General features: G+C 51.2%; 9 protein-coding genes across 9 annotated transcripts; 5 read left to right on the top strand and 4 right to left on the bottom strand.

Annotated features, from left to right (window-relative positions):
• Positions 1-211: 211 nt before the first annotated feature.
• BDV14DRAFT_194748 (glycoside hydrolase family 43 protein) lies at positions 212-1269 on the top strand (the record flags this gene model as incomplete). Its single annotated transcript, XM_073772006.1, has 2 exons — positions 212-909; positions 969-1269. The coding sequence occupies 2 exons, from the start codon at positions 212-214 to the stop codon at positions 1267-1269; spliced, it is 999 nt and encodes a 332-aa protein (XP_073633927.1).
• A 206-nt stretch (positions 1270-1475) lies between these two features.
• Positions 1476-3012, bottom strand: BDV14DRAFT_194747 (uncharacterized protein; the record flags this gene model as incomplete). The annotated part of the gene is made up of 2 exons (XM_073772005.1): positions 1476-2920; positions 2991-3012. The coding sequence occupies 2 exons, from the start codon at positions 3010-3012 to the stop codon at positions 1476-1478; spliced, it is 1467 nt and encodes a 488-aa protein (XP_073633926.1).
• A 2480-nt stretch (positions 3013-5492) lies between these two features.
• Positions 5493-6657, top strand: BDV14DRAFT_194746 (Alpha/Beta hydrolase protein; the record flags this gene model as incomplete). Its single annotated transcript, XM_073772004.1, has 2 exons — positions 5493-5623; positions 5673-6657. The coding sequence occupies 2 exons, from the start codon at positions 5493-5495 to the stop codon at positions 6655-6657; spliced, it is 1116 nt and encodes a 371-aa protein (XP_073633925.1).
• Positions 6658-7006: 349 nt separating this feature from the next.
• On the bottom strand, positions 7007-8464 carry BDV14DRAFT_162358 (uncharacterized protein). The gene is made up of 4 exons (XM_073766882.1): positions 8212-8464; positions 7806-8150; positions 7569-7728; positions 7007-7499 (listed from the first exon to the last, which is right to left on the bottom strand). The coding sequence occupies exons 1-4, from the start codon at positions 8245-8247 to the stop codon at positions 7210-7212; spliced, it is 831 nt and encodes a 276-aa protein (XP_073633924.1). The 5' UTR covers positions 8248-8464; the 3' UTR covers positions 7007-7209.
• Positions 8465-8500: 36 nt separating this feature from the next.
• On the bottom strand, positions 8501-12933 carry BDV14DRAFT_162353 (HECT domain protein). The gene is made up of 3 exons (XM_073766881.1): positions 12594-12933; positions 8848-12532; positions 8501-8798 (listed from the first exon to the last, which is right to left on the bottom strand). The coding sequence occupies exons 1-3, from the start codon at positions 12917-12919 to the stop codon at positions 8676-8678; spliced, it is 4134 nt and encodes a 1377-aa protein (XP_073633923.1). The 5' UTR covers positions 12920-12933; the 3' UTR covers positions 8501-8675.
• A 419-nt stretch (positions 12934-13352) lies between these two features.
• BDV14DRAFT_194743 (putative C2H2 finger domain protein) lies at positions 13353-14796 on the top strand (the record flags this gene model as incomplete). The annotated part of the gene is made up of 3 exons (XM_073772003.1): positions 13353-13444; positions 13507-14722; positions 14779-14796. The coding sequence occupies 3 exons, from the start codon at positions 13353-13355 to the stop codon at positions 14794-14796; spliced, it is 1326 nt and encodes a 441-aa protein (XP_073633922.1).
• Positions 14797-15386: 590 nt separating this feature from the next.
• Positions 15387-18107, bottom strand: BDV14DRAFT_5225 (putative DUF21 and CBS domain protein (Mam3)). The gene is made up of 4 exons (XM_073776958.1): positions 17551-18107; positions 17260-17476; positions 16533-17202; positions 15387-16480 (listed from the first exon to the last, which is right to left on the bottom strand). The coding sequence occupies exons 1-4, from the start codon at positions 17806-17808 to the stop codon at positions 15472-15474; spliced, it is 2154 nt and encodes a 717-aa protein (XP_073633921.1). The 5' UTR covers positions 17809-18107; the 3' UTR covers positions 15387-15471.
• A 1538-nt stretch (positions 18108-19645) lies between these two features.
• On the top strand, positions 19646-22412 carry BDV14DRAFT_194741 (uncharacterized protein; the record flags this gene model as incomplete). Its single annotated transcript, XM_073772002.1, has 2 exons — positions 19646-19689; positions 19757-22412. 2 exons carry the CDS (start codon positions 19646-19648, stop codon positions 22410-22412), a joined length of 2700 nt encoding a protein of 899 aa, XP_073633920.1.
• Positions 22413-24780: 2368 nt separating this feature from the next.
• On the top strand, positions 24781-26776 carry BDV14DRAFT_206647 (flavin-containing monooxygenase; the record flags this gene model as incomplete). The annotated part of the gene is made up of 6 exons (XM_073774945.1): positions 24781-24868; positions 24930-25052; positions 25118-25197; positions 25250-25568; positions 25627-26265; positions 26313-26776. 6 exons carry the CDS (start codon positions 24781-24783, stop codon positions 26774-26776), a joined length of 1713 nt encoding a protein of 570 aa, XP_073633919.1.
• Positions 26777-26941: the final 165 nt, after the last annotated feature.

Raw genomic sequence — 26941 nt, 5'->3', positions numbered from 1 at the left:
AAGAAGCAGCAGGGTTGTGTAAGAAAAAGCAAGGAGTCGGGAGAGTCGATCAATGCAACACCAGCTCTCGGCCCCATGACCTTCCCCCTCTCATTGTCACAACCTCACACCTCTCTCGATCCTCTCGAGTTCTCACTCTCACACGTACGTCAGAATTCCCATTTTAGCAATGACTCGCATTTTTGGATACTTTTCCCTTCTCCCTGCCGTCATGGCCCTCAAACAGCAGCCCCTCGCCGGGAATGGCAATGTGAACATTGACAGTGCCCTTGCAGGAAACCCCGTCATCCCCGGCTGGTACGCAGATCCCGAAGCACGCATCTTCGACGGCCTCTACTGGATTTTCCCAACCTACTCAGCCGCTTACGAGGAGCAAACTTTCTTCGACGCCTTCTCCTCCCCGGACTTGCTGACCTGGACCAAGCATCCCAATATTCTAAACATTACGGGCATTCCATGGTCCACGAACCGGGCGGCTTGGGCGCCATCCGTGGCACGACGCCTGCGCCCTGAATCCTCAAACTCTGATTTTGATTTTGAGTCTGATGCTGCCTCGCAGTCTGCCTACGACTACTTCATCTACTTCTCTGCTGGTGATGGCGCTGGTATTGGCGTTGCAAAGTCTACCACGGGCCGTCCCGAAGGGCCCTACGAGGATGCGATAGGCGAGCCACTTGTGCCCGAGACTGTCTTTGGCGCGCAGGCTATTGATGCGCAGTTGTTTCAGGATGATGATGACCGGGTCTGGCTTTACTATGGCGGGTGGAGCCATGCCATTGTCGTCGAGATGAACGAGGACATGGTGAGTCTGAAAGGTGAGTATCTTGAGATCACACCAGAGGGCTACGTGGAGGGGCCGTGGATGCTGAAGCGGAATGGGATCTATTACTTCATGTACAGTGTTGGTGGGTAAGTATCATCCTCTCTCTTGGGTGATGCTGTGTTCCAGATTGCTAATGAGAATCCAGATGGGGCGACAACTCCTACGGGGTTAGCTATGTGACAGGCCCTTCACCGACTGGTCCCTTCTCCAGCACAGCAACCCAAATCCTGATGGGAAATGACCGAGTCGGAACGAGTACCGGGCACAACAGTGTCTTCACGCCTGATGGTGAGTACTACTATGTCGTCTACCATCGGCGGTACCTAAATGATACCGCGCGCGACCATCGGGTAACCTGCATTGATCGGATGGAGTTTGATGCAGAGGGGAACATTCTGCCTGTGAATATCACGGTTGAAGGAGTCGAGGGGAGATCGTTGGTCTGAAAGGTCTATGTTCATAATCTCATGATATTTTGATATTTCAAATGTGCATATTCTGTACCTGTTGGATTTATATATTGTCCCACTGCGGATGCGATGCAATGCAATGCATACCCTTTGTCAAAATGTCAAAAATGCCAGTACCGAAAAACGACAGGGTATCGCAAACTGTACACAAACAACAATGCAAAACTAACAAATCATCCATCTTAAAACATAGAGCTCCTCTTCTTCGTCAGTTTCCCCTCCTCCGATGTCCTCCTCAACCCGAAGAAACTACTCCGCTTGTTCTGCAGATTTGGTTTTGGCCCCGGCTGCGCGCCCATCATCGGAGGCGGTGTTAACAATGAGGCAGTCGACATCTGACCAGGGATCTGCAAGTAAGGTCTTGAGCCCCCGTGTGACACCGAGGGCGGGCCCTGGTTATACCGCGGGTGAAAGTGAGGGTGAGGATGAGGACGCGGGTGAGGGCGCTGAGACGGGCCCGGCACAGAAGCATGTTGCCCAGGGGCAGGTCGTTCAGGGAGTGTAGGCAGCGGCGTCTGTGCGCGTGCCTTTCTCTCCTCCTCACCGTAGAGCCTTTGGAGGCGACGCGTTTCCTTATCGACTTCAACCTGGCGTTTTCGGCGCGCCTTTTCTTCTTCCTTCCGACGGGCTTTTTCTTCTTCTTCGAGGAGTTTTCGGGTTCGGCGCTCTTCTTCCCTGCGGGCTTGTTCTTGGGACTTTGTTAACGGGGGTTGGTTGTTTTGGGGTTGTTGTGGTGGTGGTAGTTGTTGGGGAGGAGGTTGTGGGCGGGGTGCGGGTGGGATGTCGGTTTTTAGGGGTGCTGGTCTGGTGGGTGGTGGTCTAGTTGCAATTGCAGGAGGGGGCCCCGTGGGAGAGTTGGTCGTTGGCGAGGCGGCGGGGGAGTTGTGTCTTGAGAGGCGGAATGCCTCCTTAGGCGAAGCAAAGTAGACGTCGCGGATGGTGATGGCCCCGAGCATAAGCACGACTTCTAAGCCCTTGAAGTCCTCCATTTCGACGCGGTACAAGTTGGGTTCGTACAGTGTCAGCTCACGTAAGGATTTGAATATGGACACCGTGATATCCGGCTCCTTGCTCTTGGTCTTTGTCTCGGGAATGGCAGATGTTTTGCCGCGGAGGTAGCAAGTCATATCTTTCGACAGTTTGCTATCCTTCCGCCAGCTAAAGCGGAGTTTTGGCGTTGTGTCTGCCGCGGCAGGGTCGATTTGGCTGCGATCGAGGGTCGATCCGGTGGGTTCGCGAAAGCTATGCTGCGGCATTTCGAAGCTCCATGACGCCGGACTGTTCCAGCTTTTCTGTTTGTAATGCACGGTCACTGTTTGATCGGGGTTGTAAAGATGGATGGTGAAGCGGTTAGGAAGGATGGGTTCTGGCGGAGGTGTGACACCGTTGTTCTGGCGGATAGCTTCTGCCGATAGCGTTGGTTGCGTCCATTCTGGAATAATCAGAACTTCGCCGTAAACAACATCGGGTACGTATGGGTCGTAAAGGGCCGCTGCGAAGCGATTCTTGGACTCGGGAGTGGATGGATCGGGGTGGCGGAGGGAGTATGCGGGGTCAGGTTCGTTGCCGTACTGGAGGAGGTATACGGTCGATAGGTGGGAGTCTTTGCTCGGTTTTAGGTAGAATGCTAGATATGTTCGTCAGTTCTCCGCAGTCCATGGCATGGGGTCTTGCGCAAGCACCGGAGTGGGACGCACTGGGAAGGTTCTCGTCGAGCATTTCGATGGGTCGCGCGAAGTACTCTAATAGGCGGCTTCAGAGACAGCTGGCTTGGTGGCAATTCGTGCAAGGGAACGAAGTGCCATTGGGTCAAAGACTAAAAGGGTCCGAAGGTGAAGGGCAGTCAGTGGTTTATAAGAAGTGTAGCACTGGCGATCTGCCGCAGTGCCTTGCGCATGACGAAACCCAAATGATACCGCATGGGGTAATCTGGTGCCTGAGGCTGCCACTGCGCCCCCTCTCCACACAACTAAAAATAGGGAACGTGACAGGCAGCAAGCAAACCTCTTCCTAGCTTCTCCTCCGACTCTTACCAAAGACCCTGCCAAACTCCCCTCGACGAATCAATTTCATCTGCTGCTCCAATACGAAACCCTGGTGCCTTAGCTCAGCCCCCGGGCAAATCGGACTCTCGGATTCTGCCTCCCTGTAAGTCGAGGATCGTTCTTTATACGAGGCTATCGGGCTTCTTTTACGAGGAGTCCATTATCGGCGGCCCAAATTTCCTCCAGCTCTTCCTTGGGGTGGAAGATTCTCAATTGAACATTATAGACAACGTTGATATCACAGATCTCCTCTAGGCTGTGCCTTCAATGGCGATGCCTAAGCATTGCGGCTTCCCTTAAGATTTGTGGATTATTAGTAGAACCACTTTGGGACACAATCGTACAAGCTGCCTGGGCACGGCAGGGATCGGCTGGCTCCAGTCACTGATCAAGATTTTTGGGGTCGTTCATTATCAAGAACACGCGGCAGACAGGTTTTGTTTCTTTTTACTCATTGACTAACGATAATCAGGACACTGCAACATTTTGCGAGTTGCGAGCTTCGGTTATCCAGAACTTGCTTCTCAACCGACAAGGCAACTCAATATGTCGAGGAACTCACCCTTGGGGGGACGCTGATCTACGTATGCGGTTGACTCGAATCTGAGTACATCGGCCCAGTCAGATATTGCGAACGTTGACGCGTGCGCAAACTCTCATCTACTTGTCACTCATCACACTGCATATTGTGCGGATCTGGACCAGCAGAACACCGTCCTATCTATCCAACCATGGAGCATACCGCTCGCCATAACTATAAGCTGATGGCACGGTCCTTCTTTCCATATGGCCTCATCACTTTCGAAGATTGACCGCTCTTGCCCTCTCGAAAGCTTGCTTTATGGTGGTGCCTAAAATGTCGCCAGGTCTTTCCACAAACGGTCACACCGCGCGTCTTTCTGGACCGAGGATCATATTGTTCCAATATTATCTGAGTGGAGATTATTTGATGTGCAATTGTCCGACGTTGTCTGCTACAACACCTGGCAGTATCTATGTTATACTGCATATCACGACCCCTACAATCATACACGTGACGCCCTAGTGCTCGGAGCTGAACGATGAATCTCTTATGTCCGCAGGAAACCACACCGTCGCCCTGGGTTTCATCAACTGCAGAGTTATCCCAGTACCCGTAGGCCAGGATGGTCTAGGGGTTGCCCCCGTGCAGCCCAGCCTGGTTTGCGGAGGGCGGGTTGGTGGGATAATGTCTTTTTTTTTCATTCCTTTCCCTGAGGGTAGCCTATTTGGTCAGAGTTCAGGGTTCTCAACGCTCACGGTTCGAACCTGCCAGGTCTCCTTTTTATTCTTTATTCTGGAGCCTCACCAAACGGAGGAACCCTGGGGGGGTTATCATCAAGTCCCAAGTTTATCTGGTATCCGCGGGCCTGTTGGTCCAGGGGTTGCCCCCGGTCAGACCGGCTACGCCTACGGAGGGAGGGTTGGCGGGATAATGTCTTTTTTTGCTCCCTGATATGTTTAAGGTTCGGCGCAGGTTCGAATCCGCTTTGCGCCTGTCCTCGTCTTTTTATGCCTCTGGACGGTCAGTAGTTGACGGATTCTTGCTCTTTTCTTGGGGCCATGCTCCGGTATCATGCCCAGCAGTATATAAGGCCCGAGAGAAGTCCACGGACACTTTGTCCGACGTAGTATAGCACTTGGAACAACGACCTGTTCCCTCCTGCTCGTGGAGGACGATGAGGCACCTCGACAAATGTTTGCTATGTGAGTTCATGCTAGCATTTCACAGCCGCAATGTTCTCCTTAGTTCAGACAATTTCTGTAGGACTCTTTACGGTAGCAATAGTTCGCTACCCTGAAGGCATATAGATTCAACAACAATGTATTGCTGCATGTCACGCTCTGACTTCATGCCGTGGGCCTGGACAGCTTGCAGTTCATATATCGGGCAAGCGCTACGAGTGCTGTTGGTGCTTGTTATCGCAGGCGCGGTGCAGATCCAGTATATCAAGTCCCGGAAGGAGCTCTGGGGTGCTGCACCTACCAAAGAAACACCCTCGCTCTCCTGACGAGAATGTTGCGAGTCGTTCGTCCGCACTTTGTTTTTTCTTTCGTCGTCATTCGGTTGTCCCTTTTCTGAGCAGAAGATTACGGCTTTAGTATCACGGCATCATGGCAACTCGAGCGGCCATTATGTCCCTGGCAATGGTCACAGTGGCTGCCCCTGTGATCTTGACCACCTTCCTGGCGCGCAGAGCTCGCAATATTGCTTCGGAGCAGGAGCTGTCCTTTGCAGACGATCTTCATCGTTCGTTTGCCAGAGGGTACGTCTGGCAACCTTGAGTCAGCACTTGTACTAATGCCATTTACCAGTCTTTCGGCGATCTTTCCTCTCGAAACAATGCGCTGGCTTTTTAGCGCTCGACCAACGAAACACATTCTTTCGGCGAACCGCTTCAAACCCTTTAAAGATCAGTTCTTCATCAAGGTATCCAACGGCTCGTTCAAGGGGAATTGGATATGCAAAGGACCACCGGGCAACCCACAGGCGCAGAGGGACAGCGACATTATTCTGCTCTGGTTCCACGGAGGTGCCTATTGTTTCGGCGACCCCCTGGCTCCCGCCGTGAATCTGCTTCGTGTTGCAGAACTTGCAGGCGCCCGAGGAGTTTCGATGAGTATACTCTCTGTTGAGTACACCCTCGCACCCACCGCAACGTTCCCACACCAACTGCATGAAGCCATTGCAGCGTATCGGCACCTTCTACATGTTGAATGCATCGAAGCGGACAAAATCGTCATTGCAGGAGAGTCGGCTGGAGGACATCTGGCGCTTTCTTGTCTTATGGCCCTCCACGAAGAGACTTTGAAGAAGCCGAAAGGCGCACTGCTGTTGTACCCTTGGCTTAAACTTACGAGCTCCGGTCCTACATTTGAGAGCAACCGGTGCAACGACGTACTTAGCAAGCGACTTCTCGATCGTTGCGGCGAGGCAGCTATGGGGGAGCGAGGTCGTGTCGATGCCTTGAACCTCGAAAACCTCATCAGGCAGTGGCAGCCTGGCTGCGAACAGACCTGGAAAGATATCCTCCCAAAGTTCACTTGGGTCAATATCGGTTCCCATGATGTTCTCCTGCATGACGTTCAAACTTTCGTGGATGGCGCCAAGAAAGACGGAGCCCACCTGTGGCTCGAGGTTGTCCCTAGACAGCCGCACTATTGGAACTATCAACGCGACAGGGCTTGGGAGGACTTCTACTGCAACTTGGGTCCTAATGATCAAGTTCCACCTGGAGTGATGGAAGGAAGTTACAGTGTCGCGCAAGGACTCTTCATGATTCTAGATCATGCAACCTGATCAGTTCTTGTTTGTGAAGACAGTGCTTGGTCTTTGTTCTTGACAGGCTACGGCTGCCTATCCATGTACCCTTTGCTTTTGATGTTTGTTCTTAATGTGGGGATTCAGTGTAGTGCCATATTTCCGAAGCCCTAAGCTGCGGGAGCATACGGTGGGCGTGAGCCTGGAATGAAAGCGCATGTTTCTGTTGGATCCGACACGATAAGTATAGAGTCCCTCCAGATTTAGATGTAACAAGGAGCTGAGACACATTTCTGAAAGGATCGAGTCCTTGACGCTGATCAAGCAATAGCGTCAAGTTCCCCATGAGCACGTCACAGTTGCAGTAGGTGAGAACAGCTTCACAATGAAGAAAATACTGTTTCTACCCGGGAGAAGTGATGTCCATCGATTTCAACAGAACGAAAAAAGACGCAGCCAAACAAAAAAAAAAAAAATCATTGTTCTATAGTAGTACTCTTTACCCAACGTCTTCCCAAATGACCACGATATATCGTCTAGTCCCATTTCCCCATCTACCATGTACCATCTCATCTACCTTCTATCACCAATCTATACCCGCACACCATTAACCTCCTTCCCAGCCGGAACCTTCGCGGCCTCGCGCTCCGCCGTGCTCAACTGCAACCCCTGCGCATTCCACCCCTCAACACCCTGCTTATACAGCTTCTTCTGCTTCTCGCGGTCCGCCATAGCACCCTTCTTCCCGCGGCGCTCGCGCGACTCGACTGTCTCGATAAGGCTTGCGTTGTCCGAGTCGAGCTTGTGGCCTTCTAGGTCATCCATGTCGACTCTGTCGGAAAAGGTGTATGTGCGGTATTCGGTGTTGGTCCAGCCGGTTCCTGGTAAGTAGAAAACAGGTTAGATGAATTCTGGCCAGGTAAGGGATAAGGTCGGTGGGGGTCATTAACCCTGGAACTGGCTGCTGTCTTCCCAGTCCTCGGTGAAGTAGTGCAGGACTCCGCCGTGCGAAACCATAACGATTTCTTTCTCCGGTCGGGCCTTTAGCCAGCGGCGGGCGTCGCGCGCGCGTTGTCCGACTGCGGCGTTGGTGGGTGCGTAGCGGCCCGTCTATCCCACAAGCAATCCCCATTAGCGATTCACCCTACCCTCTCTCAAAACCCCAGACGAGAAACAGAAAGACAAACCTTAACATTCCACCCCTCCTGCACCAAACTCGCATCAACAGGCAACTTATTCTCCTCAATCTCCCTCCCCAAATCCACCGGATCAGACCCCGTATCACAAGGAACATCACTCGTCTCCTGAATATCCGGGAGGAGAATCAATTTCATGCCGGGGTTCGCCTTGAAAACGGGCTCGAAGCTCTGAAGCGCCGTGTACATTGTTCTACGCAGCGGCGAGGCAACAACGAGCTCGATCTTGTCGTGGCGCGGGAACGAGTCGCGGAGTTTCGTGCATTGTTCGTTGCCGAGATCTGTGAGAGAGGGGTCGGGGATGATGTGATTTTCTGTGCAGAGGTTGTGGACGCCCTGAATATTACAGTATAATTTATTAGGGATGTGGTGAGATTGAAGGGCTGAAGGGACGTACCTGGGCGTGGCGAACGCAGTGGATGGTGGCAGGCATCTTTACTTTGTAGGTATGGCGGGGTACGTGGCGGGGCAGCGATTGACGGTTGTGATTGTGAGGAACGGCTGCGGGATCGAAGGTGCGAATTGCAAAAGTACGCAGTGTAGGCTGGAAGGACGAAGGAAAGAAAGAGAGGAATTTTTGAGAGGCGAGAGAAAGAGAGAGATGAGTCAAGAAAGGCGCTGAGAACCAGGCTTCGAGAACTCACCGTGTGGCCCAAACTGGAGCCGTCGTTGGTGGAGAGAAAAATGGGGATTCCCGGGGGAACCGCCAACGACTGTCGCAGGGCTCTCTTGGCATGTACCTTGCGATTTAGTACAGAGTATGTAGACTGGAGTCTATTCTACTAGGATTAGGGGAGCTATGTACAAGCAAGAATATGTATGCCGTTCATTCGTCCAGTCCATGCTTCTAAAGGCCTGGTATCACGCAACGCCGAATCCCCGTGCATTCTCCAACGCCTTGTTGAGCTTTTCTTCCAGTACAGCCTTTGACGAGTACTCTGGCAAAAGCAGTCGTCCAAAGCAAGTTAAACTGGTCGGAAGGCGCTGCAATCGTTGTTAGTCAAATTCAACCTCCATGATAGGCAAAACTTACAGCATCACCTGTGCCGTTCTTCTGAATCACAAACATGATGCTCGCAATCCCATTGACCGGTGCTCTATCGCTGGCCGTAACAAACTCCAGCAGCTGTGCTCTCTTCTCAGCGGAAAAACCACGTGCTATAGCCCAGAAGTCCCGAATTGTCTGATGGTTTGCGCCAAAGCCGCCTTCGTATCGAGTGTGGCGTTCCAGCTGTGTTATATCAATATCCTGGATGCCTTCGACCACAGTCTTAAGCGCCTCCGGGGTGAAGATCGATAACGACGGTCGGTCAAGGCAGGTGTAGAAACCCTGGGCAAAGGCCTCAAACTGCGGTCGTATAGACTTGTCCGTCAGCCAGAAAATGTAGTCCTTCACGAACTGCTCCCGGTTATCGTTGGTCACTAAAGCTGCTTCCTCAGCCGGTGGTGTAGGTGAAGGCAGAGGCGGCAGGGTCGCCGCAGATTTGACAGCATCTTCATGCGAGCCAGCGGTCTCGGCAGCCATGGATGACGGAGGACTAAGGTTCACTTGGTCGGTGAAGCGGCGAACATCAGACCAGGAGGGCGAGTGTCGTACGGAACGGCCAGACTGTGGAGGAGCGGGAATAGGCCATGGGGCGTCTCGGTCGACCTTTTCCATATCAATCGTCTCCATACGTCCAAATGCCTCGAAGCCAAACTCATACGTCCTCATGAAGATGTCTCCAACGTCACCTTCATCCCAACTTAGTAGCTGTTCCAAGCCACTGGTAAGCTCCAGCCATCCATCACGGATATGCTCAAGGTGTTTTACTTTGAGTCCTAACAATTTCCGGTAGAAAGCTGTCGGGAAATTGACTGGAAGTGTCAAGCCGTTGTAGACAGCAAGCGACATCAGCAACCCAAGGAGCTCGAACTTGTAGAGTGGTTCCAACGAGCATGGCTGAAACCATGAGAAGCGAGACCGACTATCAGTTGTGAACATGCCAAACGCTGGGTCAAGAGCCTCCGCCATCAACAACCGGAAGAATTCCTGTTGAACACCACCGTGGTCAAGGCCTTCCTCTCCTTCGTCCATACCCATCTGAACCTTTAGAGGTCGCATGAGCTCTCGCCTCTCCCGCCGCCACAGCTGATCCAAAGCATCTTTGAGTATATTGTCACGGCGAATGACAAGCACAAGATACGTGGTCATGGACGTCCTCATGCGCGCAAGAAGTCCAACATCATCCTGAATCTCGATGGCACCAAATGCTGTCTGGGTCACATGTCTCGTGGTTGTCATGGCTGCTTCGTAATACCTGGACATGGCAGAATAATTCAGAGCGCGAAAGTAGATAACAAGCGCAGACGGAGGAAATAGGAACGAGTAGGACAAAAGATGCAGTATCTTATTGTTCGGTACTCGAGTCATCCACTGCACTGGCATATCAAGAGGATCCAGGCGCTCGGAAAGGAAAGGAGTATGGAAGGCTTCAGATGTCAAACCCAGGCGCCTACGCTCCCGATAAAGGACAGAAAGTATTTGCACAACGCCTCCTTCAGAGCTGCTTCTGGTAATTTCAGGGTTCCCATCCCAGTTCTTCATGAAAAGGGTACGCAGCCACTCGGTGATAATAGCGGGTGCACTAGGGGACGGCGGTCTCGAGCTGTCGCCTAGTTCACCCAGGAGATCGTGATGCTGACCGAGTGTCTCAATGAGGGTATCCACAACGTTAGTCTTAAATTTTATCACTTCCTGACCGTATCCGGAACGGGTTTTCGAAATCTCATGAAACGCCAATCGAGCTGTAAGCGCACGCACTAGACGATCAACTAATCGAAGAGCCAGTTCGTGTTCCAGCACGTCGGTAGCCTCAACAACCAGTTGAGCATCCCTTCGCCGAAACATTTCCATGACGGCACTCATTGCTACATTCCCGGTGGACCGCATGAGAACCATGCAACTCCACGTGGAATGGTCTATTTCAGGCAAAGAGCTCGCCAGAGCTAACATAACCACGGCTGCGACATCTGCGGCGTTTGCATCGGTGACATACTGATGACTGGCAATCCCGGACCCACGGCGAAGGACGATAGGAGCGGAGACAGGCGTTGAAGGGGCTGAGTTGCGAGACGAACGTCGAGAAAGTCTTCCTGGCGCCGATAGCTCTCGAGGTGGTACGAACAACGCCTCCAGCGCGTTCCAAAGGCTGTGAAAGACAATATCCTTGGGGCATATGGAGAACAATTTGCGTAACGCAGGTTGTAGTTTTAGGAGGTTCAGCTTAGCTTCTTCTCTGTTGGTGTGGGTTGGATCCTCTCTGAATGAATGCAACAGTTGCCGACTACTGCCGAGGGCGTAAAAGACGCTTTGAATGATGAAAGGAAATGCTGCACGCTGTCGGGCTGTAGCATTTCGCAGATCAAAGTCTTCGAAGCTGCCGCTAGTCTCCATAAACGTCAGCTCCTCTTTCCATGTGTCGGCCTCGTCATCCGACAGAATCAACATCTGTTTCAAGGCGTCAATAATGTCATTGTTTAGATGGCTGAGCGATTGAATAGCGGCCGCTTCTTGTACATGCTGCGCGCTGTCGTGTCGCCGATGGACACTATGTTGCTGGTCCTTATGAGGTATTTGGTTCTCAGCACTAGCGGTAGGTGTATGTGAATGTGACGACTGGACATCATTCAAGAACTCTGCGCCATCCCAAGACACCCGTCTGTCCTTTTTTGCTCGCTCACGACACCGAAGATTCGCATCTGCAGCTCTCCCACGATGCTTCTGAGGGCGATGTTTAAGTGCTGGTGGCGAGGGCATATTGACTGATCCTTCGATATTGGTATTTGGATGTGCACTAACGGACAGCTTTCTGGCAGGTTTCAATTCAGGTAGTGGCTTTTCTTCCAAGCTAGACTTTGAACCCGAGCGTCGTAGCTCATTCTCCGTCAACGAGAACCGCTTGAGTTGCTGATTCGGTAACTTTAACTCCACGGCTGTTGTTTGACAACCCGTGGTGCGTGATGAAGGGGTATTGGGGTTGCTTCCGCAATTGGGCTGATATGGTCGCTGTTTGTAATGCGGTTGATCCTTGTCCGAGTCCATATGTGCCTGGCAGGTATCTGAATTAGGAGATCGGGGTTCTCGGTAATGCGAACGCCCTTGGTCAATGTCGAAGAATCCTGGCGATCGACGGAGTGGTAGCCATTCTACCATCCTCATTGAGAGGGTATCGAACAGGTTCTGCGTAAATGACTTTGGGTCTTTCATCTCCTGGGCCGGTGAGTGACTAGGCTCCGGCAGAATTACCATGCTCTTACGCGACCCGCGCGTTGGTGAAGAGCTTGGAGCAGTGCCATCTTCCAGATCCCGCGACCCGAAGTTCTCGTTGGTTATGTGATTTGTCGATGAGTTTGATGCACGGCTCCTCCTCGATCTCTCGGTTGGCGCTTTGGAGCTATGATGATCGCGGGTCGGGCTCTGTGTACTAGACACGGGTGTTCGACGTTTCGATCGGCGGCTCGAGTCTTGGGGAGACAGTTCGGACTGAATACGGTGAGGGTTGCGACAGAGTCCGGCTTCTGCATTGTCAAGGCTGGCCAAGTAGCAGGCCAGTGTGCGGGCGCTCAGCTCGGTGTAACGTCGATATGGCCCCTCCGTAACCCTCTTTCGATAACTGGCGCAAGTTGGGGTTTGACAGTTTGGGTCCTGACATCCGTAGAGGAGTTGGTTCTTGTATCTGAAAGCGTCCAGTATTAGCACTCAATTCACCGATAACGGCCTCCGAGGTCACCGCTCACCGTCTAACCAGGATGTTGAATTGCCGCCGGCGTTCATCACGGTACCACAATAGCACTTGCGCAGGATCCGAGACGTCGACGGTATTCTGGGAGATAATAGCTGGAGCACTGGGAGGAAGCTTTGACGTGTGGCTCTGGGGTCGGTCCATGCCACGCGAACCCTCGTAGGAGCTCACGGAAGGCCCGCGGAGCCTTGTCATATTTGCGCTGCGATTAGCATGCCTCGGTTGATATAGGTGGGGGACCGGATGTAAGGAATGAGTTCTAGGTGCGCGAGATAACGAGTATTCGAAGTAGAATCTGAAAAGTGAACAGATATCGATCATAAGATGAATCGAGGCAGCAGCACCTCTGACGCTCGCGCATGGTGATGCCCCGGCGCCAGCAGATGTCAGGTCCCGTGATTTGCATGACTCAGCCCATGAACTACGCTGGAAATAGACTAGCATGGAAATGAGGGGCGAACGTCATTTTGAGCCTGATTGGGTAAGGCCGGCAATTTGTGCGGGTTGATTATCGATCATTTTGTGACTCGATTTACCAAGACACAGACTTTGTGGCGACTATCCAGCTTCAAAGTTATTTTATTTTCCTCGGAAGTTGACTGGATCCTTTGTGTCAACCAGTACATTCATTAGACGTTCTCCTCTGCTTCCGATTTCTGCGAGCGCTGCAGATATATTTTTTCGTCTTCCCACACCCCGCTTCACGACAAACCACAACAATCTTTCAAATTCTCGTTTGAAAATTGCTGAAAACATGGCGGCGAACCTCCCGTATACCTGCAACACTTGCTTCGTTGCTTTCCGCAGCAGCGATGGCCAGCGCGACCATATGCGCACAGATTGGCAGTACGTTATTCTGACGACCCATCCTACTGCATGAAACGAGTACTAACATATTGGCCCTCTAGTCTGTATAACATGAAGCGCCGCGTTGCCTCCCTGCCTCCCGTTGCCCAAGAAATCTTCAACGAAAAGGTCCTCCAAGCCAAGGCCACCTCAACCGCCGCAGCCGCAAAGGCCTCCTTTGAGAAAACCTGCGTTGCCTGCCAAAAGACCTTCTACAGCGAGAACTCCTACCAGAACCACGTCAAGAGCTCAAAGCACAAGGCCCGCGAAGCCCGGCATAACCGCGACAATGTAGACGACACATCCTCCGTCATGTCTTCTACGTTCTCGCTCGGCGAGCCGATCAACAAGAAGGGTGGAGAGGCTACCGTTGCGAACGTCACAGAGGGTATGAAGAGCGCTACGATCGCGGAGGAGGATGAGGATGAGGATGTTCCTGATGCAGATGGGTACTTGTCTTCCCGCTGCCTGTTCTGTAGTGAAGTCTCTGGAAGTATTGGCGAGAACACAGAGCACATGCTCAAGAGCCACGGCATGTTCATTCCTGAACGGTCATACCTTTCTGACCTGGAAGGTCTGATCCACTACCTCTACCGCAAGATCAACGAGAACAGCGAGTGCATCTACTGCCACATGATCCGCAACACCCCCGCCGGCATCAAGACACACATGAAAGACAAAGGCCACTGCATGATCGCTTTTGACAACGAATCCGAGCAGATCGAAATCGGTCAATTCTACGACTTCCGAAGCACCTACTCCGACGACGAAGACGACGACAACGAGTCCGTCGAAATGGCCGACGGTGGCGTGAAGGTCTCCGGCTCTGAAGGCGCCGACGACGAAGGCTGGGAGACCGACGCCTCATCAGTGGACGAGGACGACGACGAAGAAGAAGGCTACGGCAAAAACGTACCCGCCGTCTACAGAACAGAATACGAACTCCACCTCCCCTCAGGCCGCACAGCCGGCCACCGCTCCCTCGCCCGCTACTTCCGCCAGAACCTGCACAACTACCCCACAGCCGAAGAACGATACCAGCGACAACTCGCCATCGAGAACGGCGAGATCGAAGAGGAGGAGAAGCCTCGTGGGCGCAATGCTACGCGCGCCCTCGTTACGCGTGCTAATGGCGGCACTGGTATGATCGGCGTAAACGACATCGAGAAGCGGAATGTCGTCGAGAGCGAGAGGAAGGAGAGGACGAGGGCTATTCGCCAGGAGAACAGGAACAAGGCAAGAGTCAATCGGGCGGCGAACAACCAGAAGCACTTCAGGGTAAGGCTCGAACCTATATCTCTTTCATTGGGGGGAATCGCTAACATCCGAAATAGGATCCTTTGCTGCAGTGATCGAGATGTCTGCATCTGGGGTTGGTGGTGTGCTGTTGTTTGGTCGTGGTTGGGAAGAGTTGCATTATATTTAGACCCGCGAGTTTTGACGACGAATTCATGATTTTGAATTGATGCTAGAGTTTTCATGGTTTATGGTCCAAAATAGAGTTACGTACGAATGTTTATTCTTACTGCGAATATTATTAGTGGTGCCTTCAAAATTGTATATGTGTAGTCACTGAAGTGCCAACGGGCGGCGAGAAAGTTGTAAATGGATGATGAACATTGAGACTAGAAGTTCGTTTACATGACAATAGGGGCATACGGTTGGCGGAAAATCAGGCCAAAGAAACTTGATTATCATAACCTTTGGTATGTTTAGTAGCTGGAACGAGCCAGCTTAGAGCTTTTAGAGGCAGAAAGTAACAGATGAAATGACCAGGTCTAGATTGATTGAAATCGGTTAATGATATATAGTAAGAATAATGTACGAATCGGCAAACAAATACAAGCAACGCACACATGCATGAGGGCCACTTCGCATCTTTATTATAAGACTGGCAAGGACAGACACACGGCGTGGATGCTGGAACAGAAAGTATGTTAAAGATTTTCTGGCCGGCAGAGAGATTAATAGTAGGCAGAAAAGATAAGAGAAAGAGGAGGAAGAGAATCAAGGAAAATCGGCCGTGACTAGGGCAACAGGGGGGTGGCCTCGTCCCCGTTGTTGACCTCTCGGCTCTTTTTATGTCTCCGGTGACGACGCTTCTTTTTAGATGATGATGATGTGGCCGTAGGTTCACCGTCGGTCTCGCCCAGGTCAATTACCTCGCTTTCTTGGCGGACCGGGAACTTGGGTCTTGATGATTGTCCTTCGGTCTCCGAAGAGCTGTTGCTGCTTGTGGTGTGGAGGACTACTTTTCGAATACCGTTGACGTCGACGATGTGCTCTGTAATACTGCCGCTGCGTGCGGGGCCTCGGTGAATGTAGCTGCCGCTAAGGGTTGGATCGACGTCCGAGCCTGCAGACGCAGGCGGTCGGCTGCTGGCTGATTGAGGTGCGCTTTCTTGTTCTTCAGCGACCTGTTCGGGAATAGAAACGGTTGGTCCATTCTTAGAATTTGAGTCCGGGGATAGCGCATTGACATTGCTCACGATGACAGCGTGAGCACCGTCTCTTGGATTCAACCCGTTCGAGGAGAAAGCGATGGTGTCGGAAGCAGCGGGAAGGTTGGCTGACTGGTGTCGGGCATGCATTGAATCGATGACGGAATCCATGTCTGTCCGACCTGATCGTGACGGCGAGGAGCTTCTGCGCTTGATTTTGACGTTCTGGTAACGGGTTTGACGAGGTCGACTGGCCAAGTTCGAAGGACCGAGGTGCTTTAGGTGTTCACGAATTTCATCGTTGGATCCAAGACGAGTGACAAGAGCATCGACCGAATGCCTCTCCTTGTCTCCTTGGGAGCGGCGGAGTTGGAAGCGCGCAAGAGGTGCCTCTACAGAGCTTCGGCGACGGGCAGTAGTGTGTCCATTTGTAGCAGGGGAGTCTCCGCCCAGGTCCACCAAGGCACCTTGAGCTGGGTGGGCAGGAGGATCCTCGACGAAGCGGCCCTTTGGCACACGCGCATAAGGCGCAGGAGCCATACGACGAATTGCCTTGTGGACATCCACGAAGACATCCGACTCATCAATAATTTCTCTGTGAAAAGGTCAGTCTCTGTAGGTGGCTTTTCGCAATGCAAAATACGTACTCGCCGATCAATTCCTCAATGACATCTTCCAAGGTAACGACTCCCAGGGCACCACTGTCCTCTCCAGGGTATTCAGAAACCAGGACCATATGAGACTTGCCTTCTTGGAAGAAGTTGACAATGTCCAAGCAACTTGTTTCGGGGCGCGTCTCAGGCAAGGTTGCCAGAGCAAAATAGCTGACAGGCTTGCAGTCCTCCGGGTCGTAAGTGATGAGCATTTTCACGAGAAGCATACCGATAAAGTTTCTCGGGTTGTCAGGGGCGTGAATGGGGATTCGGGAATATCCTTGAGAGAGGATAAGGTCCATGGTTTGTTCGTCCAAGACAGTATCAGCCGACATTGTGAACACATCGTCCATCGGAGTCATGATCGTGCCGACCGACTTCTCCTTCAGGTCCAACACAGCGCTGATGATAGTGACCTCGTCTGAATTGAGTTGCTCTCCAGCCTCGCCGAGCGTCTTGTGCAACGTTACGAGGGTCTTCAGCCCCGCCTTCTTGTAGATAGTTCCGTGGTCCTCTCCAAGCAGTCTGTCGAGCAATTTGGCAATGGGCCACGCAACAGGTGCCATGACATACATCAAGGCGAGGACGCAGGGGGCCATCCAAGCACCGATAGGAAGGCCGTAGCGAACGCAGATCGATTGGGGGACGATTTCACCGAAGATGACTAGAAAGTTGAAAAAAACCGATTAGAATCTCTGCATCAATTATAGGATTTCATTACCAATTAACACTGTGCTGCCCAGAACAGCCGGCCAGCCTCCTCCGAGTGATCGGTCGAGGATAATAGGTAGGGTCTCGTTGGTAATTACATTGCTGAGCAACAGCGTCACAAGCACCCAGTGCTTGCCACGCTTCAGCAGTCGTAGTACGCTGGCAGCGTTCTTGCGTTCGGAAAGGCTATCGCCTGAGGTTTGAATAACTTGTAGGTAAACTTCATCCTGTAGTTTATCGATAAGATTGGGAGATTAGCGTCTGATTTCCAGGGGTAGTCCGGTTTCCACGGTGTCCATACCTGGCCCATCAAAGCAATTGTCAAACCGGCGAACGCGCCACCCGCTAGCACGAGGGCCGCTGCCACTCCCAAGTACAGCCATAGACTGGGGTCACTGGCTGAGAAGGCGCCGACCTCTTCAGAATGGCCCCGGGGATCGAGGAAAAGAGTGGGTGCGGCAGAAACGAGAGAGAGCTGCGAAAAAGAGAGCATAAACAATTTGCCCAGGCCCAAGGCGATAGGCCGAAGGGCCAAGGAGCGATTGGCGGATATGGCCATTACCGATGGAAAGGGAAGAGGGAAGAAAAAGGAAAAGAGGAGGGTTAAGAGGATCAGAGGGACATTCTGGAGCTTGGCTGCCAAGGAGGGTGAGGCTAAACTAGTGGCGTAATAATGCAGCACGAGGGGGATAGTCCGGCGAATGACGTGGGGATAGGAAACCAGATGGAGGAGCAAAGATGACGAGGGATGAATGGGCCAATTGAGAAAGGACAGTCGAGATGTCTAGGATGCTAGGTGTTTCGAGGTGTTGAGTCTCCTCACTTGCTCAGGATGCAGTGAAACACAGAAGCTGGGAGGTCTTTGGAGTCTCCGAATCATGGATCTTCGGGGGCCAAGGGGGATGAGTGCCTGAGGCAGAACTGCACGGCTGGCTCCTTACCTAAGGCTGCACTAATCTATTCGTAGACTAGCGTCCTGAGCCCAGACTCTCTTAGTTGAAGTTTTTCGATTAGCATCAGAACCATGAGGAACCCTTTTCCGCCATTTCCCAGTTCCGAGTCTATATCGTTGAATACCGGCGATTCTCAACAAATATAGAAGGTCACGGCCTCAAAGTCAAATTCGGCAAAACGTGCGTCTTCTAGGTCCGAACCCCTTACTGCCTGCATTGTGCGGAGCGCTGCGTTGGTTCCGAACTTCCCTTTCCAGTATGGGATGCTCAGCATTGTGATCCACAGATCCCACACTGAACCGGTCTTATAGTTCACCAGCCAAGATATTCAGGGCCTGTCTTTTTCAATTGGCCTCAGTGTCTGCTTATTACGTATGCCTTCTGGGCTTTTAACTTTTAAGGCCGAGATACCATACAGTTGCGAGGTCAAGGCCTCACTTTCGGCCTGGGCCGTTAGATATCATTGCCTTCACGAATTGCTGTGAATTAATCCTCGGCCAGCGAGGCTATGCTTGGCTGTTTAATGTCGCTTTCGAGACCGGTGTTTGTTTATTACGTGCGCGCGCAACTTATCTAAGATTCTAGATAGGATGCGGTCATGGGATGTCGACCTCACTTTTGGTCTTGGTCATGCGATATCGTAGCCTTCACGAGTTTTTATCAAGTGCCCCAGAGTCAAGCTGAGGCTTTAGCTACTCCAGCCTCCGTTTTGCCTCCATGAGACCTCGCCGAGCTCTAGGCCATTCTTTGGTCACTCTAGCCTCATGGATGCCAAAGAAAACGTCCATATACGGAGATCCCGGCGGCTTTGTGAGTCAGAAGTTGAGATTACCCCTCTTTTGCGCTTGGAAATGTTCATGCTGAAGCTGAAGTGGCTTTGAGATTGCGTCAGAAGACTCAGGAGTATAGGGTTTCAGTCACTATGGCTGCGTGGGTTTTGAAGGTCTGGATGCTGGCATAGTAGTTTGTACGTGTAGAACTGGCTTTACAACCAGTTGAATATCAGAAAATATTGAAACTCATGAAGGACAAGATCCTGTTCCTACGTAATGTTTCTCAAAACTGCTCTCTTGTGTTGTGAAGATGTTGTCATTGTTCATTGCGCACTCCTCATCCAGCCTCAGAAGCACAACAGCATTCACGGAGGCGCTGCACTTGCCATAACACATCCATTCACTTTTCAAAATCTCTTCCTCTATAGCTCCAGGCTACGGCGCCAGCTCCTAATACTTAAGAGTAGCATCTCCCCTTCCACCGATTTCTCTTCTTCTTTTCATCTTCCGACTTTCTTCTCTCAAGCTACTTAAAGTCAGCAGTTAGCTACGGATCACAGCATCCAAGACGCTCTCATCCATCATAACCAATTTCACTTTTCTCTCATAACTTACTTGCGATCCTGAACCTTACTATCATTTCTACTTGTCAGACGAAACTATGATCAAGATGGCTACCATCTTTGAGTGGAACAACTTTGTAGACTTTATCTTGTTAGAATCTTGCTGCTTTTGATCCAGTATAATGGCAAGGCTTTAGCTGACCAAGACGCTCTTATAGTTCCGTTTGGATTGTCGCGTTCCTTGTCTACTTGAACTTTGAGTTCATCTGCCTCGTTGTCCCCTGGGGAGCTGCGCTGATCACCCTTGTCTCTCGTACCTTTTGCCTCGTTGCGGTCTGGTTGTCAAAGCTGCTCAGCCATGTACGGTCTCTTGTGTATACAATCAGGAAGCTTTCCAAGAATAAGTCTTTCACCGGCTTGGTGATAGGTGGAAGCCAGCCCGACCACGCCATGTCCGCCATGTCCGCCCTGGTGGACTGGTACTTTCCGAATGACCGTCCGGTGCTGACCATCATACGGACGTCGATCACATACATTGGATACATGGCCTTAAGGACTTTCATCCTCTCTCCTGTGCATGCTTCATACGTTATGATGCGTGATAACGCTGGGGACGTAATTCTGGATCCGCAGCCATATAGCTTTGACGTGCAAGAGGATATTTACCACTTCCCCGGTCTTGTCCTCTTCATTCCCTTCATCGTACTCCTCGCTGTCTCTCATCTCTTCGAAGGCGGCTCAGGGATACCTGCGTCCAACATTCGATCTCAACCACCTACCATGACCGAGACAAAGACCAAGGAGCTCCAGGTGCAACTACAGCCCAAGCGCGAGATCGACCCTATGCTAGAGCGCCATTATGAAACCCTCCTCCGCTATATCGACGAAGGACTCCAAAAGGACCTAGCGGCAAACGGCACATCAATAAGACGGGTCCAAGAACTGGAGGCGCAACTGGAGAAGGAGAAAGTCGCCCGCCTTGAAGCAGAGACAGCCCAATCTTGCGCGCTTGCTAACGAGGCCAAACTTCGAAGTGAATTAGTGTTGGCGACGACTCGGCTAGAAAAAGAACAAACCTCACACACCAATGTCATCGCCGCAGAAATTAAGCGATTCGACGACAACGATAACCAGCGGAAGGACCAGATTTTGGGGCTCACGCAAGACCACAAAAACAATCTTTCCAGCAAGACCAAAGAAATCAATGATCTAAGGGAAAAGATCACAGGACTTGAGCAGCGCTTGGAGGAAGTTCAACCCGAGAAGGCCCTTCTTGACAAAGTGGCCGAGCTGGACGAGAAATTGTGCATAGCCAATCAGGAAACTGCGAACGCTTCCAAATCGAAGGTAGAGCTATCTGTAGCTCTCGACCAGAAGAAAAACGAGCTTGGGAATCTGGAGCGCAGGATCGATGATATCGAACGAACTGCGAAAGCTGAGGTTTACGACCAGCGCAACAAGCTCGAGGCAGAGTACAGATATGCCCACGAGATGCTGAACGCCGTGATTTCCAACCAGCACGTGGAGATCCAGGCCAAGAATGAAAAGTTGGCGATCGCTAAAGGCCGAATTGAGTACCTCAAGTTCAACCTCGATGTCATCGGGGAAGGCGATAAAATTGAGTCGGACAACGAGCTCTTCGCGAATGACCCATCCGAGGAATCCAAGCATGTGCAAGATCTTGTCGTCGAGCGGATTGGCATGGAGAACAGAATTCGGGAACTGGAAGCGGGCCTCGAGCGCGTGCAAAAAGAGGCTGACGAACTGCAATATAAGAAGTCGGCTGTGGAAATCGATAATTATGGTCTTTATGAGACAATCGATGATGATAGAATCCGCCATAATGCAGAGATGAAAGAGAAAAAAGATGAAATCGAGTTCTTGGAAGGCACAGTCAAGTACCATGACGCTATGCGGAATTCAAGTCTCACGAGGGAGGATATAGCCGACGAGAGAGAACGACAGATCAGGAATTTGGAAGCGAGAGTGCAGTACTTACAAGCCCAAAAGAAGTTTGAGAAAGAGAGTGCTCAAGCGGCGACTAATGCACTCGCGAATGGTGACGATCCTTTTGCTCTGATGCCAACGACTCGGCAGGGAACTGGGCAACAACAGTCTACACAAGATAGGGATGGCATGGCTGCTGAGCAAGGAGATAATCCAAGCACAGTTAACGATCCGTTGGAACTTGATACCAACTTCTCCAGTTTCCCAACTCTGGAAATGCAGGATCTTTCTGCCGATTCTGCCAATGCATTTGCTCTTTCACCTCAAGAGACGCAAGACTATTCTATCGGCTCTGCCAATGCATCCGATCTAACACCTCAAGAGATGCAAGACCACTCTACCGCTTCTGCCAATTCATCCACTCCTCCAACTCAAGGGATACAGAAATCATTTGTGTTTGATGTTAGTGGTATCAATTTTGGATTTCAGAACAGCCAGATTAGGGGACAGGTTCAGCAACAAGCTGGACTAGGATTCCAGCCAGAGGTGATGATCGCACAGCAGGGGTTCGATGAGGATATCCTTAGGGCCATTGGTGAAGAAGTTGCAAACAAACCGGATCTGCGTACTTTTGTGCCTGAGGCGGACCAAGCTCAGCAGCAATCTGAGCAAGAAGTTCCGTCAGGTGTCCAGCCCGACATGCAGCTGGGGTTCCACCAAGAACCTGAGGACCAAACTCAGCAGCAATCTGAAAAAAGAGCTTCGTCAAATGCCCAGGCCAAGGCCCAGCTTGACTTTCAGCCAGATACGCAGCCGGAAGTCCAGCTGGAATCCCAACAAGAGCCTGATCAACAACACTCGTCCCCAGTCTGGCCACAATATAGGCGAGACGATGAATGGGAATCGGGCGATTCGGAGGCAGAGTGAGTGATCAAGCCGTCTACTGCATCTCAACTTACTGAGAAGGCGATCACGGAATAGGGTCTATCTACACTTTGCCTCTTCTTAGGAGCCGAGACGGAGTGAATCCATCGCTGTCCTGTATGGGTGCTGTCCTGCTCTGAGTCGCTCCGGCGATTGATCTGGATTCGTGCTGTGCCGACGCTGCTATCTCTGCTTCTCGATCACCCGCAGGCCGTCTACGAAGTGACCAGCCGACCTCCTTCCCGTCCTGCATGTGTGCTGCCATCCTACGGGGCCACTCCTGTGGTTATTCTGCTACAACCGCTCACCCGCCGTCCTCCACAAAGTGATCCATCAACTTTCCACGCTCATCAACACCAGAATTGAACGCGCCAAACAATTTAGCAAAATCTTTTCGGATACTACCAGCTTCCCTTTGGTGTAGTTGATCAGCTATGGAATCCTGACAGCTGCGCGCCAGTCTTCCTCGGATTCCCCGTCGAACCCCGACCAAATCAGCACACAAACAACCCCGCTGAACGGTACGCAAGGTTGCCTATGAGAATCGAGAAATCGAGAGCTACAGATCTATACTCAGGTGTACCTCGGAAAATATATTGAGGTCGCGAACAGCCTGTGCGAGGCGTTGCGGACTGCCCTCGAAAGCCAAGTCCGGAGGCCAATCCGTTTCTTAGGGCTTCGAGTCGGAGACTATCAGCGTACTCGATTTCCGACGACAGCCGCAACGACGTGGGTGTGCGAAAATTGAAAATGACAAAAGAACAAGAAAAATTTGAAGAATAAAATGAAAAGAAAAGGGAGTTAATGGGGAGGAACTCTGTGTCAGAGCTCAATTATGCTTGTTGTTCGATCTCTCTTCAATCTACAACCTGTTTGTCTTTGGTGCAATGGTGGTGCTTGAGGTTGGTTTGGATATCTCGGTTCTTTTCTTTTCTTCTTTCCTTTCCCTATTTTCCTTTTTCCTTTTTCCTTTTTTGTTTTCTTGGTTCTTGCGAGCGCTGATAAGACTGTCCCTGATGTAAGTAACTCGATGTCGTTTTTGGCTTTTGTTTGCGTTGCTTTAGTCTGTTTTCTGCGTACTGCTATCTACGTTCCGTTTACGCCGTGCAGGCACGGCATGTTTTCGATTTTATTTCTTGTGTTTCTTGCGAGCGCTAATGAGGTTCCTCCTTCTGTATATAACCGCGGTTGATTTGGTGTTATTCTGTTTGCTGCGTTCCTGTTTTTTCGTCGTTCTCTGCGTTGATTTTGCGTTTGTCCGTTTTCTTGTTCTGCTTTCTGCTTTCTTGCGAGCGCTTATGCATGAGACTGGTCCTTTTCTATATAAGCGCCGTCGCTTGGTGCAAGTGTTATTTGCCGCGTTCTTGTGTTTTGGAATTTTTTTTTCTGTTTTGTTCGATTCGTTCTCGTTGAGTCTGGGCGATTTCTGCGCTGATGAGACTGCTCCTTTTGTAAGTACTTAGAGATGCTTTGTTCGGCTTGGCTTGGATTGGTGATTCTTGTTTTCGTGTTTTGTTTGTGGTTCTTCCTATCGATTTTTGGGTTTCTGCGAGCGCCGATGAGACTGTCCCTGATGTAAATAGTTCTGTTAATTAGGTGTGGCTGGCTACCTGTTCTCTGGCTCTGGAGTTTTGTTTGAAGTTTGGAGTTCAGGATAGCTAGGTAGAGAAGACAATTACTAGATAATTTACGATGAATCTTGAATGTGCAAGTCCGAGCATCAGTAGATGAGAAATACATTTGAAGAATACTGCGCCGTGGTGGTGGCCCGGTCCCAAAGTCCATGTTTGACGGCCGTCCGAATATATATACCTAAGTAATGACTTTAATTCAAACAGTTAACGCTTTGATCTCACCGACGCATCCAGTCCCTAGTCTACACAAAGCAAGAAAAGGCTAAAATATCCCGACGAATTGTATCAAGCTCTGACTATCACTGCCAGCAGGGACAATACCTATAAACAAGCCGGCTGACCACAACCAAAAATCACCCGGGATCCAAAAGCCTCGGGATCCCCGCACTTGAACGGCTCAACAGACTCAATGCACGTTCGCCAGACAAAAGAGACAAAAGATGTATTGGATTCTCGGAGTAATCGCTGCGGAGAACGATGCATATCCGAGACGATGTTCGACTGTTGAATGGTTCGCCAAGGGTCGGGGTGCAGGTGGCTTCCTACTTAAGTGATGGGAGTGCAGTGTACCTTCCGAGCTGTGCCACCACCCCCTCCCTCCATGTGCGGCTACATTTGCTACAAAGTGCAGCGTTGGACATAAGTACTACTTGAAAAAATTATTGTCGTCTAAGGCATTATCCTTACTCACCTAATATCACCTAATATCTACATCGAATTCCTCGTTTCGGGTGCTGATGGCAGAGAAATTGCGTGTCGACGCCGTCCCGGGCAACAAGGGCTATACCAATGCCGCGGTGGTGATTATCGGCGCTGGAATCTCGGGTAAATAACTATGCCCTGGCAGTTCGAATGACGAGCACTGCAGCTAACGACGATGCGACAGGAATGTGTATGGCGATTGACCTGATCAAGCGCAACAAGTGCCACAATTTCGTGATCCTCGAGAAAAGCAGTGGTGTTGGTGGGACCTGGCATGATAATAAGTATCCTGGATGCTGTTGTGATGGTTAGACATGCCCTTCCAAATCCAACCGCTTCTATGAGACCCGTAGTAACCTATTCAATCTCCAGTGACGAGTATTTTGTACAGTTATTCCTTCGAGCAGTGGACGAAATGGTCGCGGCAGTTTCCAGGCCAGGAAGAGCTCTTGGTAGGTCCGGGCCGTCAGAAAACCGTACTGTCGACTAAGAGCTGGTGTCCAGGTGTACCTCACTCAGGTGGCTGAAAAGTATGGGCTGTATAAATATATTCGCTTCAACTCAGAGGTCAAAGAGGCGCGGTGGGACGATAAGGAAATGAAGTGGAAAGTCGGCATTGAGGTGTCAGGGGACAAGGACAACCAGTTCACCAAATCGTATACACTAAGCACAGACTTTCTCACATCCGCTGTCGGGCAGCTGAACTTTCCTCGAGAACCGGCAATTCAGGGTCTAAAGGACTTTCGAGGGAAAATGATGCATTCCGCACGGTGGGACTGGACATATGATTTCAAGAATAAGCGGATAGCCATCATTGGGAACGGTTCGTCATTTCCCGAGCTTGGGAGCCACGATGATAGAAATTGCTGACATCTGCATAGGGGCAACCTCTGCACAGATCGTTCCAGAGGTGGCCAAGGTCGCTGCTCATCTCACTGTGTTCCAGCGTACACCAAATTGGTTGATCCCAAGATTTGACACGGCTATATCGCCTTTCCAGCAGGCTTTGTTGACATACTGTCCTCCATTGCGCATTCGGAAGCGATCCACCACCATGGATTACCGAGAAAATTTCCATGAGGTTATCCGAGATCAGAATTCGCAGACTGCGGGAATGGTGCGAAACATAACTGCAAAGCGCCTGAAGACGCAGCTAGCGGATAAGCCTGAGCTCTGGGACAAGCTCACTCCTAACTATGCCCCTGGCTGTAAGCGGCTGATCTTGTCCGACGACTACTATCCCGCGCTCAACCGGAAAAACGTAGACCTGGAGACCCGTCGGATCTCGCGCGTCACGGAGACCGGAATCGAAGTAGAAAATGGTGCTCACGAAGAATTCGATTTTATTATATTGGCCACGGGGTTCAGGACGGTGGAGTTTATGTGCCCAATCGAAATCCACGGTTCCAATGGACGGGCGCTCACTGATATCTGGAAAGACGGCGCATCTGCCCTCCATGGTGTTACTGTAGAGGACTTGCCAAATTTCGGAATGTTTTATGGCCCGAATACAAATCTCGGTAAGAGGGTTCAGCTCTCCGTCGCGGAACGTTGCTGATTCATGTAGGCCACAGCTCCATTATCCTCATGATCGAGGCACAGTCGCGATACCTCAACGCCATGGTCGGGAAGGTCCTTCAAGCTCGCGCTCGGGGTAAAATGTTGGCTATAAAGCCAGATGTGACTGTACTGCGGAAGTTCAACAAGTCGCTTCAGGAAGAGTTGGCCAGAAGCAGCTTCGCGGATTCGAACTGCAGCAGTTGGTACAAGACTGACGAAGGCAAGATCACGAACAACTGGGCCGGGACTGTGATTGACTATCAACGTAACCTTGCCAAAGTCAGCTGGGAGGATTATGTGGTAGAAGGCACCGCCAAGGACGCAGTTAAGCCTCAAGAAACAACGCACCTGGGACGGGTGCACGAAGAAACGTACATTAGCAGCCGCTCGTTGGCATTAACAGCAGGAAGTCTCCTGGCAGTCGCTGGTGGAGTCCTGGTCAAAGGTTCCAACTTGTTGCACTCTCGCTAGAACTTGTAATGTTGATTCAGCATTGTCATGAGCGTTGAAGAGATGAAGATTGCAGTGGATCTGGCAAGGCTGACGGACCCTCGAGACTAAACCCGAAGCGGCAGGGCTGCAGTTTGGCATTTGGCGGCACCAGCGGGGATGCACGGACTGTCTTTTATATTATAT

This window comes from Aspergillus stella-maris (genome assembly GCF_047715825.1).
Source record: "Aspergillus stella-maris strain CBS 113639 unplaced genomic scaffold BDV14scaffold_1, whole genome shotgun sequence".
NCBI classification, from domain to species: Eukaryota; Fungi; Ascomycota; class Eurotiomycetes; order Eurotiales; family Aspergillaceae; genus Aspergillus; species Aspergillus stella-maris.
Note: the sequence above shows the minus strand (reverse complement) of the source record. Positions and strands in the feature narration are given on the sequence as shown.

Excerpts from the sequence above, each read along its gene's own strand:
- BDV14DRAFT_162358 (XM_073766882.1), bottom strand. The coding sequence starts at position 8,247 with ATGCCTGCCACCATCCACTGCGTTCGCCACGCCCAG. Across the intron at positions 7,729-7,805 it reads AGGAGGGGTGGAATGTTAAG|ACGGGCCGCTACGCACCCAC; the intron begins GTTTGTCTTTCT and ends CTTGTGGGATAG. Across the intron at positions 7,500-7,568 it reads AGACAGCAGCCAGTTCCAGG|GAACCGGCTGGACCAACACC; the intron begins GTTAATGACCCC and ends TCTACTTACCAG.
- BDV14DRAFT_162353 (XM_073766881.1), bottom strand. The coding sequence starts at position 12,919 with ATGATCGATATCTGTTCACTTTTCAGATTCTACTTCGAATACTCGTTA. Across the intron at positions 12,533-12,593 it reads TTCAACATCCTGGTTAGACG|ATACAAGAACCAACTCCTCT; the intron begins GTGAGCGGTGAC and ends GGACGCTTTCAG. Across the intron at positions 8,799-8,847 it reads AGAACGGCACAGGTGATGCT|CGCCTTCCGACCAGTTTAAC; the intron begins GTAAGTTTTGCC and ends CAACGATTGCAG.
- BDV14DRAFT_5225 (XM_073776958.1), bottom strand. The coding sequence starts at position 17,808 with ATGGCCATATCCGCCAATCGCTCCTTGGCCCTTCGGCCTATCGCCTTG. Across the intron at positions 17,203-17,259 it reads GGGCAGCACAGTGTTAATTG|TCATCTTCGGTGAAATCGTC; the intron begins GTAATGAAATCC and ends TCAACTTTCTAG. Across the intron at positions 16,481-16,532 it reads ATTGAGGAATTGATCGGCGA|AGAAATTATTGATGAGTCGG; the intron begins GTACGTATTTTG and ends ACCTTTTCACAG.